The sequence below is a fragment of the Camelina sativa genome, chromosome 13, assembly GCF_000633955.1.
Source record: "Camelina sativa cultivar DH55 chromosome 13, Cs, whole genome shotgun sequence".
Classification (NCBI taxonomy): Eukaryota; Viridiplantae; Streptophyta; class Magnoliopsida; order Brassicales; family Brassicaceae; genus Camelina; species Camelina sativa.
Window position 1 is genome coordinate 22,459,055 of NC_025697.1, and position 14,181 is coordinate 22,473,235.

The 14,181-nt window shown below is 37.1% G+C and overlaps 4 protein-coding genes across 4 annotated transcripts; 1 reads left to right on the top strand and 3 right to left on the bottom strand.

Moving 5' to 3' along the window:
- Positions 4,568 to 5,409, top strand: LOC104737541 (protein SENESCENCE-ASSOCIATED GENE 21, mitochondrial-like). The gene is made up of 2 exons (XM_010457741.2): positions 4,568 to 4,858; positions 4,967 to 5,409. Exons 1-2 carry the CDS (start codon positions 4,785 to 4,787, stop codon positions 5,175 to 5,177), a joined length of 285 nt encoding a protein of 94 aa, XP_010456043.1. The 5' UTR covers positions 4,568 to 4,784; the 3' UTR covers positions 5,178 to 5,409.
- On the bottom strand, positions 8,899 to 9,802 carry LOC104737542. The gene has a single exon (XM_010457742.2). It carries the CDS (start codon positions 9,601 to 9,603, stop codon positions 9,100 to 9,102), a length of 504 nt encoding a protein of 167 aa, XP_010456044.1. The 5' UTR covers positions 9,604 to 9,802; the 3' UTR covers positions 8,899 to 9,099.
- On the bottom strand, positions 10,065 to 10,972 carry LOC104737543. The gene has a single exon (XM_010457743.2). The coding sequence runs from the start codon at positions 10,712 to 10,714 to the stop codon at positions 10,247 to 10,249; it is 468 nt and encodes a 155-aa protein (XP_010456045.1). The 5' UTR covers positions 10,715 to 10,972; the 3' UTR covers positions 10,065 to 10,246.
- Positions 11,338 to 14,088, bottom strand: LOC104737544 (exocyst complex component SEC15B-like). The gene has a single exon (XM_010457744.2). It carries the CDS (start codon positions 13,984 to 13,986, stop codon positions 11,572 to 11,574), a length of 2,415 nt encoding a protein of 804 aa, XP_010456046.1. The 5' UTR covers positions 13,987 to 14,088; the 3' UTR covers positions 11,338 to 11,571.

Sequence of the window (14,181 nt, forward strand, 5' to 3'; positions counted from 1 at the left end):
ATTTAAATGATATTTGAAAGTTGGTGATTTGTTCATCCAAAATTTGAAAGTTCAGAATTTTTTGACATTTTTCACAATTTATTACTACGTATGGTAATAATATAATACTATAGAATAGTACATACTATTTTTTTATGCTTATACACTCAACGTTATTTTAATAATATATACTTCAAAGTAGCAACTTTAACCAATGGTATCTTGACATTCTAAACACAATTCATAATTTTATTCGAATCTCACTTTGCCTAATTTACACGTCTACATGTCGATTAGCCTCAATCATTAAACCGTTCGTATAATTACAAGAGTAAAAAATACCTAAGCATACGAATATAATCGTTTTCTGTTTTTCTTAAATATAGTTTTACAATTTCCAAGTGAAATCAGATTCTTTGTTCGGCATATAAAAACTTTAATACATACTTTGACACACATAAAAAAAAAAAGATAATAATCATGAAATACTTTGACTAAAAAAAAATCTAAAAATTTACATTTTCTAAAAAAAGAAATACTAGTTTTACATAAATACTCTTTCTAGAATCAATATTTTCTCGTAGAAATATTGTTTAAGTAAAAATAGTATTTCGAAACAGGCTAAAACCGAGAAAATATTATTTCTAAGCAGTAAACAGCTTTGTTACTGTTTCTAGGGTCAAAATGTGTGACAATCCAATGCATTTGACTAACTGTATGATTTTGGGATGAATTTGGAGTGTTCAGACAACACTTAAACCCGTTTTATCCCAAAACAGGCTTAAACCGAGAAAACAAGCTAAAACCAAGAGAAAACATTGATTCGAAGCAATAAACAGCTATGTTACTCTTTCTAGAGTCAAAATATGTAAGAAATACTATTTTTACATAAATACTATGTTAAAGTTCCTTAGTCACACATTTTTTTTTGGTCGGCTAATACCGTAGTCACACAATTAATTCAAGGCTAGTGATGTTTAAACGGGCAGGATGCCCACGGGTTTAAACGGTCCGTTTTAAATATTTAAGCCCATGACCCGTTTAATAACACTACAAAAAAAACATTTAAACGGGTGTACCCTTTTAGACCCGCGGGCGTAACGGATATGCCCGAAATTAAACGGGTAGCCCGTTTATTTCTCAAAAATTAGCGAAGTTGAAACCTAGAAGTTTATTCCTCTGTGTCACTTCGTCTCTCTCTTCCGAGCTCCGGCGGATCCAAACCCATTCCAACATAACTCTAGCCGCCAATTCTTCTCCACAGTTCCATGGTGAGTTCTATGATTTGCTCTGCTTCCACACATTAAAGTTTGTTCCTTTTGCTCTCTCCGATGGAGTTTGGTTTGTACCCATCAGATTTTTGTCATTTTGGTAACCATTTGGTTCTGTTTCATTGCTCTTTTAGTATTCTTAGTCTGCTTTTGATTAGTTTGTTTTCGACTTATGGGTATATCCATATATATAGTTTGTTTAATAGTTTGGTAGATCATTTTGGGGTGTAGATTCACTCATGTCTCTATTTGTGTTTGTTTGCTCACTTGCTGATTTGGATTACGTTTTGTTACGTTTTGTGAAAATCTCTTTGAAAATGTTTAATGGTCGAATGTGATACGGCTCTATCATGCTCACTGTTCTACCGTTTCTTTTGCGGAATGGATTTAGAAACTGAACATTTGGTAGCAAGGCTTAATGCTCAAAGTGAATATATGGATATGAATGAGGAAGATTGTGATATAGATGTAGAAATTGATGGGAATGAGGAGGAAGAGACAAAAATGCATGGAACAGATCTAAGTGAAACTCAATCAACAACTCAAGCAACTCAAAATGCTCCACGGAAGAGAAAGTTAACTTCAAAGGTGTGGAAAGATATTATGTCAGTTGGGATTGAAGATGATGGCAAAGAAAGAGGCAAATGCATCCACTGTGGAACCAAGTTGGTGATCAATACTAAAACACATGGGACTAAGAGCTTGATTCGTCATTTGGAGAAGTGTCCAAAGAAACCAAAGAATGAAGATAGGCCTCCATATGATCATCAGATTAACCGTGAGATGACAAGTGAGATCATAATTTACCATGATTTGCCATTGCGCTATCCTGAGTATGAGAAAGTTAGAGCAAGAGACAAGTATCTCAATTCCGATTGTCAACCAATTTGTAGACAAACTGCTGCAGCCGATGTGTATAGGAAGTATGAGATGGAAAAGGTCAAGCTGAAAGAAGTACTTGCAAACCAACTTGGGCGTGTATGTTTCACTTTAGAGTTATGGACAGCTCAAGGTACAGTTATAAGTTATGTTTGTTTGACTGGGCACTACATTGATGAAAACTGGCACTTGAATAGCAAGATTTTGGCTTTCTGTGAACTTAAATCTCCTCACACTGGTGAAGAAACCTCTAACAAGATTCTGGAATGTATGAAAGAATGGGGATTGGAGAAAAAGGTATTTTCTGTTACCTTAGATAATGCAACAAACAACAACAATATGCTGAACATTCTCAAGGGTCAACTTCAGATGATTAGTGGTAGTAGTTTATTATGTGATGGGAAATTTATGCATGTTAGATGTTGTGCCCATATTCTGAATCTGATAGTGAAGAAAGGTTTAGATCTAACGAAAGATGTTCTGCACAACATCATAGAGAATGTGATATATGTTAAAGCATCTCCAAAGAGGAAAGACGCTTTTGCTGCATGTGTTGAACGAGTAAAGATTAAGAGTGGAGCAGGGTTATCACTTGATGTTCCTACCAGATGGAACTCCACATATGAGATGCTTGTAAGAACTTTGAAGTTTAAGGAAGCATTTGTCAGCTTGAAGTGGTTTGACAGCAATTACAAGACTTTTCCTTATGATGATGAATGGAATCGTGGAGAGAAAATCTGTGAGTTGTTGAAGCCGTTTAGTGATATCACCACACACTTTTCAGGTTCTAAGTATCCTACTTCTAATGTCTGTTTTACACAAGTGTGGAGAATTGAATTGTTGCTGAGGAAATTTGCATCTTGTGATGATGAAGATGTGGCAAAACTGGCTCAGGATATGCAGATTATGTTTACCAAGTATTGGGAGGATTATAGTCTTATTTTGGCAATGGGAGCTGTTTTAGACCCAAGAATGAAACTGCAAATGCTTGAAGTAGCTTATGAAAGAGTTGATCCAACTACTTCTGCATCGAAAATCAAAAAGCTTAAAGACAATTTGGAGATGCTCTATGAAGATTATAAGGCTAAGTCTAGGACTTGTTCTTCAAGTATTTCTGTAACTCCAAATCCGCATGATTGGGTCAATGAATCTCCACTTGATGATGATTATGACAATGTAAGAATGTTGCTTTTGTTGTTTATGTTGCTTGTGTTGCTTATGTTGCTTATGTTGCTTATGTTGCTTTTGTTGTTTATGTTGCTTGTGTTGCTTCTTTTCTGTAAGATCTTTTTGAGCTTGAAAAAAGCATCGGAGTTGGAGTAGGCAAGACAAAGACACATCTGGATATCTATTTAGAAGAGCCAAGATTGGAGAGAAAGTCTTTTCCAAAATTGGATGTTTTGTCCTTTTGGAAGGACAACCAGCATCGACTTGGGGAATTAGCCTCTTTGGCTTGTGAAATACTAAGCATTCCCATCACCACGGTAGCATCTGAATCAGCCTTTAGTATTGGATCTCGGGTCATAACTCCTTACAGAAACCGTTTGCTTCCAAAGAATGTTCAAGCTTTGCTCTGTACCCGTAATTGGTTACGTGGTTTTGCAGATTATAAAGGTAACTAAACGAGTAAACTCTTAACTTTTACATAAAACTATTTTCCTTAATAAGTGACTTTAATTCACATCTTTAACAGGTAACATAGAGACCAACGATGACATTGGCACAACAGAATGTTCAAGATCAAAATGTTCAAGATCAGATGGGTTTTGATGAGTATGGATCTTAAGATTTGGTGTGTGCTTAAGATGTTTCTGAATCGTGATTCTGAGTATTGGGTTTTAGGTAAGTAAGTATTTGAAGATGATGCTAACTCGAGATTCTCAGTATTCTTTTCAAATTAGTAGCTTTATGAGGTGGAATGAGGAAGTACCACTTTATAATTCCAATTGATTCTAGAGTGTAATATGCCTTTAGAAGATGATGTTATTGTATTTTGATTAAACAGTTGTTGTTCTATGTGATAGGACTTTTGCTACTATGCCAATACAATCTTCTTCTCTATCCTAAGAATGAAAATCTTTTCATGGTGAGGGTATAAACGGGTCTAAACGGGCCAAATAAATGGGTAGGGTATAAACGGGTACAGAATCTAAATAGACAGGGTATAAGCGAATTCAAAACGGGCATAGCTTAAATGGGCAGGGTCTAAATGGGCAGGGTAGTCCCATTTTAACATCACTATTCAAGGCTTATATTTAAAACAAAAAAGTCTAATTTTGACTTAAGGAAAAACAAAAAAAAGAAGCAAAACACTAATTATGGGTCAACAAAGGACTCAAAGGCCAGAATTGACGCAGTCGTTTATGGTAAACTGAGAAGACAACAATTTCGGAGTCACTGCCCTCTCTTACTGCTATATAAACCTTCCTCTCCTCTTCCTCTCTTCTCATCTCTTCAAGCCATTCTATCAAACCTTGAGAGAGAGAGAGAGAACACAGACGAAACCAAAGTTTCTTCATTCTCGCTGCCTCGGATAAAATAAATCTCTTCTTCTGCGGCGGCGACAAAAAGAAGCAAAAAAAAAAAAAGTTTCGATCTTTATATTGTCTGTTTTTTTTCCTCTCTTTCAAGAAACCATATTACTTACTACAAGAAATGGCTCGTTCTCTATCTAACGTTAAGATCGTATCTGCTTTCGTCACTCACGAACTCTCCAATGCTATCTTCCGGTAAGCTTCTCTACGTTCTGTTTTTTGGTAGTTATGCTCTGTTTTGTTTTGTTTTGTAGTTATGCTCTGTTTTTCTAAACGGTGTCGTTTCTTTTTTGGTTTAAACAGACGTGGTTATGCGGCAGCGGCGGTGCAAGGGGGCGGTGGAAGAAGCGGAGCTGTTGCTTCGGCTGTGATGAAGAAGAAGGGAGTGGAGGAATCGACCAAGAAGATTTCTTGGGTTCCTGATCCCAAAACCGGTTATTACAGACCCGAAACCGGTTCCAACGAGATTGACCCGGCTGAGCTTAGAGCAGCTCTCTTGAACAACAAGCAGTGATTTTTAATTAATTTTGATTAATTATTATTACATGTTAATTTTTCAAGGGGAGGAGATTAGGGGAAGTGGGTAATGATCTGGTGCAGTGAACCTTATTTTTCATCTGCTAAGTTCGATTCTGTAATAAATTAATTTGAGAGAACCCATTTTGGTTTCCTCTACTTGTAACAAAAGAATTGATTGATGTATGATGGTTGTATCTCATATAATATAGTTTTTCTAAATCATTTAATTCGCTAGCCATTTCACAATTTAAACCTAACTTAACATTATTAATTTAACGTTGAAATTGATTATAGAAGTTTGTCGTTTGTAAAGAAAAACTAGCAAGGGTGAAATTTTTGAATTCCTACAAAATATATATAACGACGTTTAAACATATATTTGTCAATTGTCATATCTCTAACATAGTAACATGCAAAGATAAATGTTCTTCATTAAATTTTCTTCAAAACATCCTATATATGTTACGTTATTTAAAAATTTAGACAAGAACAAATCGTTTTTATTCTGGTTTGGTTGGATTCATAATATGTATCATCTAGTGACTAGTCTATGGAATTATAGGATTCGTCATTATGGGGTAGCTATGACAATTTTTCGTTGTATATCATTCCAAATTTAGTCGGATGATTTTAAAAGACAATACGTACGAAAATGTTCAATTATTGTATGTGTATTTAATTTGTTCCTAGTTAACGTATGAGATAACATATTAAAAGGAATCTAAATATTAATTAGTGGACTCTAAAAAAACTATGTACACATAGATAAGGTTTACGTATTCGTGGTAAACTCATCAATGATACGATATATATATATTATAAATCTTCTTAGTTATATAGTTTTTGTTCATTGCATGGATATATAGCCGACAGAATTTGTCTCTTGGTTATCTAATTGTTGGTAAGAATAGATTAATTAGTGGCAGTGCATAATTTAGCAACAACTACTTGACATAGAAATCCTTTAATAATGTAGTTAATCATACTTAAATTAGTTTAAAAGATAGTATTGTTTTGTACCTTTGGAGTGTCGACCGTTCCTTTATCATATTTTATACAAGTGTATATGTTAGGTTTTAGTAGACATTTTAAGTTTATCTCTTCGCGTCCATCTAATCACACATTGATCAATGATTACAAAATGGTTTGCTTATTGATTTACTTTCTTTATTGAGCCATTGAGGAATCAATACCAGCTAAAATTGTTGTGTAGTAGTTATTCCACATATGTACTGAAGGTGAAGTTAAAATAATTCAAAAGGGCAAAAGAGACGTAAGACGTGTCCTATCTTCCTTTGAAGAGTCAATTATGCTCAAAGGCTTTGAGACACTTATTTTGTGAGAGGGCCACCTTGGTACATCGAATCTATCAGCATAGAATTTTCTTTTACTTGGCTATAAATAATTGAGTTGCTCCATTATTCTCTTTTAAGTTGTTTGCTAATTCTTCGTATCTACCCAATCATGTCATATAGCCATAATTTGCATCTTAACAAGTGATTCCGATGTAGACATAGAAATTTATAAGTAGTTATTGGATTAGGATCAGTAAAAAATATAGAGGTTTATTACTTGTACTAGAAGATACTTTTTATTCGCACATGTTATAGCGACTAAACACATATAAGATGATGATCCTAAATCCCTGCGATTTGTATGATACTTATTACACACCCAAAAAAATTATGCCAAACTAAATCTGCCTTTTCTTTGATACCTAACCCTAAAAAGGTGTATGTTTGGTATAGCTCTAACAACGTCTTGCATTGAAACTAGAAAAAACAAACGAAAAAACAGAAGTTTTGAAATAGACGAGTAACTATTTTCTAGCACCTTTTACAGCCTTGATAAATGCTAGCTAGTACAACATATCATACTACAAAAACAGTTAATGTTACATATGTAAATGCATTCGTATGCATACCAGAAATATACATTGGAATCGAAGGAGCAAGTACCATTGACTTTTATTTATTTTGTTCTACAAAAGTGCGAAGTCATCAATAGTTGACTATTTTCATTTACGGTATTATATGATAATTTTTATTTATTTATTTATGAATTATTATCGATCCTTCGCTACTTGCTTGACACGACTTCCATTGGATGCCTGCATAATTCGTTTGACAAGGACTTGTGTAATGTCAATGTGATGTCTCCCACAAAACTATCTCACTTTGTTAGTCTACGGGAGAAAATATGGAATAGTATCTTCTTTGTAAATGATTGTAATTGTAAAAACCGGAAGACCTTGACCCAAGACTAAGAGTAATCTAAACCTAGAACAAAATTAACATGAAATCAATTGCGGTTAATTTCGAAACTTTTCTTATAAATGCCATATCAAATATCATCAACTCTCAAGAGCTCAACGACACCGGTTTAAAAGGACTTAACCGGAAATATAGGTTTTGTGCACATTCGTAAATTTCCCTATTTGTGTGTTTCAGATCCATTGACAAATGGATCACGACATAAACCATATCTTGAGTTTAAGGCTTAAGTCCAAAACTGTGGTAACGTAGATGACTGTGGTAACGTAGATGACTCTTACGAGAAACGAATTACAAGGATTGAGTTTAAGCAAAGACCCAGAAAACTGGAACTGCTTATTCGACCCATAGTTCAGTTGAATTAAGCTTTAAAAACCTTTCCTCTCAAAAGCCCACCAGAAAGAATTACTTAGATCTCCGGAGCCCTTTTTTTATGTTCTAGTCAGTAATCAAATCTTACCTGATACAAAAGATTATGATCATTTTAACCTGCGTTTCAGTTACTACATTCAAACTCTTTCAGGGTGGTAAATTTGGTTCTTCTCTGCAACACTAGACATCTATCTCAAAAGAGGAGAATCAGACTCATTCGTGTAGATCCATTAGTTATTGTGACATTTCTAAGTTACTGATACTATCTTATGCCTATGAGAATTGGAGTGAATCACAAAGACCAGTATCGATCATCAACACAATGGCATGATGTAATAAAGAAATCAGTGTAGAACTTCAGAGAACCATGTTCTAATTCCATCCCAAAACAAATGAAAAAAATCACAAGACTCTACCAAAAACATCTTCACTAACTAACTCCAACATCTGCAAGCTTCTCTTTTCACCCGAAGAGAAAGATCCGAGATCAACTGATCGATAGACACTATTCTACTAACTGCAGCTCAACCCAATCCGAGATCAAAATATCTCATCAGTGTAGATCCATAGTTATTGTGACATTTCCCAGTTCCTGATACTATCTCAAGCCTATGAGACTGTTAATTTGGAGTGACTCACAAAGACCAGTATCCATCATCAACACAATGGCCTGATGAAATCAGTATAGAACTTCAAAGAACCATATTCTAAATCCATCCCAAAACAGATGAAAACATAAGCAACATTTTACAGTTACCCCAAACGCACAAGAACTCTACCAAACATCTTCACTAAATATCTCTTATATCTCCAAGCTAATTCTCTCTTCATCAAAGAGAAAGAACCAAGATCTAATGATCGATAGATACTATCCTACTTTACTGACAGTAGCTCAATCCCATCCGAGATCTCTGAGTATCTCAAAGATCGATCGAAACAGTCCCCAAAAACTTAATGGCCTCTAATCTACTAACTGCAGCTCCATCCAAACCGAATCAACACAAATAAGGAGTAACCTTTTTATCCACTACCATGATTCAGAAACGAACCTTATAAACAAAAGTAAAACCATTCACTCTTAAGACAAGATATATAGATTTTTCAGATCACAAATCAGCCAAATTCACTTCACAATTACGAATTCCAGAAACTAACGCTCATATTATTGGGACAATACATAACAAAAAGATGCGATCTTTCTCTAAAAGGTAAAGACTTTTTTTTTTGAAAGACAAATTACAAAAAGAAAAAAATTGAACCTTTTTCACAATTTCAAGAGGAAGAAACAAAAGGAGTGTTTCTTCCCGCAAACGAGCCCAATTTCGAATCCTTGCACTCAAAACCACACCCGCACTGAGGCGACTCCAAAAACTCCTGAATCGCGAAGTTGGCCGACGTGATCCCAACTGAAAACTCCATCTCGTCTCCGTTTCTGATAACCTCAACGATGTTAAGCCACAAGAACAATACTTTGACCTTAACACCAGTCAGTTTCTTGAGCTTGTTCTCGGAGATGTAACCACTGATCGTCGATTTGTAATTCAATTGGTAAGAACCCACAAGAGAGAAGCTACACGAATTGTTGAAATAAGCATGGAATTTGCCTGTTGTTGTGTCCAGATCATAAGCCACGACTCCTTTTGGAAGGATTCCCACGGGGAAGTTGTAGCTTTGGAGAAGTGAATACGCCGTCGGAGTATCCGATTCCGCGGTGACGGCGAATGCGAGTGGAGAGAGGAAGATGATAGAAACGATTATAATCGTGAGATGAGACATTTGGGTTTTTGATGGAACACAAAATCAAAAGTTTTGATTTTTGGGTTTTTGATTTCTCCGTCCGTCTTTGGGATTTTGGTTTCTGCGTCGGAGACTTTTTTGTAATGTTCGTTGGAAAATATCTTTAGTAAAAATTAATACGGCGGCGTTCTTAGGTAGACAACTTGACACGACAGGGTGTCAGGTTGTAGTCATGAGACTAATTATTTTTGGAAAAGTTTCTGTAACGGATGATTTTGAAATAATTTATCTTAAGACATTTTGTTAACAAAATGACAAAAAAAAAATGCACACGATTTTCTCTTTCTGAATTGTATAAAGGATTGGATTCTTTTTTTTTTTTCCGGTGAAAGAAATATATAAATTATGTTACAGTTAGACCACTTTACATGGTCTCTTAAGAGTTATTATCATTTGGCTTAGAGTAATTTTGGTAAATGACATTTAAACCCGCAAAAGTGTAAACCAAAAAATGGTTAAGACACCACATGTGTACAGTGTAGACTGACATAAAGAAACCTAATCATACACATTACACACATTAACTAGATTATTAATTAATTTAACTAATAATCTTCATACTCATAAGTTATGACAGAAGCCTTTTTTTTATTCAGTATACACAATACAAGGCCCAGTCGATTTAAGAAGAAAACAAAAGCCCATTACAATCAAACCCACAACCACACTGAGGACTCTCTTCGAAATCAGCCGCCGGGAAACTCGCCGACGCGATTCCGACGGAGAAATCGAGACCGGCGCCGTTAATAAACACTTCAGCGATATTGACCCAGAAGAGAAGCACCTTAACACTAACCCCTTTCAGATTCTTGACATGACCGGGGGATATAACGCCGGAGATGGTTGATTTGTACTTGAGCTGGTACGATTGGATGGTAAATTCACACGAGTCGTTGAAGTAGACTTTGAAATCTCCGGTTTTGGTGTTGAGCTCGTAGTCCAAGACGCCTTTTGGGAGGATTCCTGGTGGTAAGTTGTAGCGTCTGACGGCGTTGTAAGCGGTTAGCTTTTGTTCGGAGACGGCGAAGGAGGCGGTTAAGAAGAGAAAGAAGAAAATGATATTACTACTGAGTTTAGCGTTTGGCGACATGGGTTCTTTTCAGTTTTTGTATCCTATGACTCGTGTTTGAGATTGTATTCTGTTTTGAAGCTTTACTTAAGCTTTGTGTCACTCTCATCATAAGTACAGCAAACGGAAGATAGTTTGTTAGGTGTTTGTGTCTTGTGGACAGTGTAAATCAGCGCGTCTGATGGAGAGACCATGCGATTAGATGGACGGTTGCAATTTGGTTGACAGAGAGGGCACGTGTTCAAAGGAACAAACACGATCACGTGGTAACCAAACCAACCTTGATTGAAAATGAAGAAACAAAGAGTGTATCTTGCATCCCATGATAGGTTTAACCTGGTCACCATTTACCGCTGCGGTAATCGGAGCCTAAACCAAACCCATTCAACCCATGATAGGTTTGAGATCAATCTAACCGAAAATTTCCAAGTTAACACAATCTAAACTCCATTCAAATTGTTTACCTATTTATCTGAGAAAAAAAAATCAAAATCTAAACTAAAACCAAACTTGGATCAAAAGTTTCTTGAAGAATATTTTAATATAAAAAAATGCTTAATTCGATATTAAAACACGTATTTAAACCACCTACTGAAACAGGATCGAAAGGGGAGAGGTCAAGCCTTGGACTGGCTGTGGTGACATGAACTTTGAATTTCGAAATCAAACTATTGAACTCATTTGCGAAAATGCAGGGAAAAAAAAATACACTCCTGGGATGAAGAAATCAGTTTTGTGTTTTTTCTGCCTTTCTTTCTGAGAGACCAACGAATCATCAACAATGAAATATAAAGCAATCATATAATTAACAATAGAGCATATATAAAAACAAAGGACGGGATCGTACTTACGCTTCTGATTTGTGCTTGGATCCATCATCAGCTCACATCTTTCAATCTCTTTATCAACGCATCCAAAGATTTATTCTTCGGGTTTTGCCTCGACCCTCTTGTTCCAAAAGTCCCGAATATACTATCTGATGGATCTCTGAATTTCTCTGAAACGGTCGCAACCTTCCGGTAATCCAAAGCATTGTAGCTTCTTTCTCTAATCACCGGGTTAACAAAATTCTCAGGGTGGCTACTCAAAAGCAAGTTGATCATCTGTCTTATCTCAATGAATGCTTTTTTCATCTCTCTGGCTTCTTTATCCGTGAGCAATGGAGTTAGATTCTCTGTAAATGAGTCCAGCAACTGGATATCCATATCAAGTCCTTTGATTGCAGCCATGCTCAATCTTTTTACAAGATCCCCGCATAATGTTCCAACAATTTTCTCAGAAATGTGGGCAAGGACATCGCGCAAAACCCTTTTCAAAACTTTAGCGGGTAATATCTGTTGCGCGGTGGAAACCAAAGTTTCCAAGTAGATCAACACTTCGTTCATGTACTCATTCCCACCTTGTGGAATATCGTCGCTTGTCCAGTTGACATTCTCTATCAGCGTCATGAAACCATCTATCTTCTTCTTAAGCATTCCTGAGAGTGTATCTTCTGCAGCGTTTTGAGATTTGGTCAATGGGAAATGCCTCCTACCTCTCTCTGCCATTCTCAAAGGAACTCCTGAAAGCTGTGCAGCGTGACGGAAGAAGAAATCGCAAGCACGCTCAAACACGGCCATGTTTGCTGCAACTTGCATTGCCTGAGAAACTCCATGAACCGACGAGTTAATCAGCTTCAGCAGAGCCTCGTCGAGAACGTCGCCTAGAAGCCTATCCAGATACTTCTTCACGACATCATAGAAATCAAGCTGACCTCCATGAGACATGAAACTAACCGAATCCTCAATAAAAGACCGCACAATCCGGCAGCAATCTGGGACGGTGGTTGAAAATGGAGCAATGTAAGGAAATGCTGGTACTATATCTGATGTTTGTAACTGAAAAGAGAGCACATTCATGGAATATTCATATTCTTTCTTCATCAACATCTGTTCAAACTTATCTGCTGACAATGCTTCTGTGATCTGTTTACGGCAATCAGATAGTAACAACTCATGATACTTGTCCCTATGCTTACTCAATACTTCGAGAAGGGAATCAACAGCATAGCCATACCTGCGTAGACTCACCCCTAACAAGCTCACATAATCCTTAATCAGCAAGAGATGATTAGCCGTCTGCATCCTAGAGAACTGATCCTCCAACACAGTACACATCTTGATCACAGCAGTATCCCACAAACTCTCCACTTGCTGTTTCGAAATCAAACCTCCACCAGTTCTTAATACTCTATCCTCTACAATGAAAAACCCAGCAATCTGTGCGAAAAACGTCTGATGAGACTCAAGAAACGGAGTCATCGTAGATACCTGGAAGTCAGAGGTAAGCTGAAGATCCCTATTATCAAAATAGTACTTCTTAAAGCTATCTTCAAGAGATAGTGTCTGATGAATGTGATAAGCTCTATAAAGTGGAGTCAAGTCAAAACCTAGCAATCCACCTCCGGAACTACCAGCGTCGCTGCTGTCAGGGCCAGAGCCAAATTCATCATCCTCTTCTTCGTTAAGCGCATAAACGCAATCACGTAAACTAAGCCTGCTCTGCTCCTCAGCTTGCCTCTGCTTGATCCTGAGCTCTTCCTCACGCTGACGAGCCGCGGAAGCTTCACCAATAGCCAACTGACCCAAATTTCGACTCACCACACGGATCTCAACCAACCAATCACCAAACTCCTTATTCACTTTCCTCTCCACATAAGATCTAATCGCCGGAATCCTATTCTCAAGCATCCGCTTCAGCGTTGACGAAGGAGTTTTGTCCATGAAATCACTCTCAATCGAGTCCACACACTTCAACGCCATGTAAAAATTACCGCTCTGGAGATGCTGGTTAGCTCGAGAAACAAGCTCCATGACACGAACACAGTGAGTGACGGCTCCAATGGCCAGATCGACGTTCTTAGACACAGTCTGAGCCTCGACAAGCGAATCAAGAGACGAAAGAAGCGGCGCCGCAACGGATTGGAGTTTAGAGTTAGAATCGGAAAGCGCAGATTTAAGCGATTCAACATCTGAGAGAAGCGATTTGAGATCGTCTACGGCGTGAATAAAGTCTTGGTAGTGAGCTTTACATACCTCTTCGATCTCTGACTCCTTAGATCGTGCGAAAAACTTGAGATGGTGAAGAAGAGTCTCTGGTTTCCCTGTACCGAACGTTTTCCGAACAAACGGTCCTAAATCTTCGCCGTTACAAATCGCAGACGAAATCAAGAGTTCGTCGAGCTTCTCCGCCGAGTCAATACCGGCTCCGGCGGCTGTGGAGCCAACTTTACGCCGTCCTTTCGACGATTGCATTATCTCTCTCTCTCTCTCTCTCCGATTAGGTAAAAAGCGTTACAGCGAAGAAGAACAAGAAAAAGAAGGAGGAGGATTTTGGATTGGGACTACGAATTCGATTTGGTGGGTTTTTTTTTTTTTTTTTTTTTTCAAAGAGAATTTTTGNNNAAAGAGAATTTTTGGTTTGACTAAAATGACATCGCTGTAGAAGCG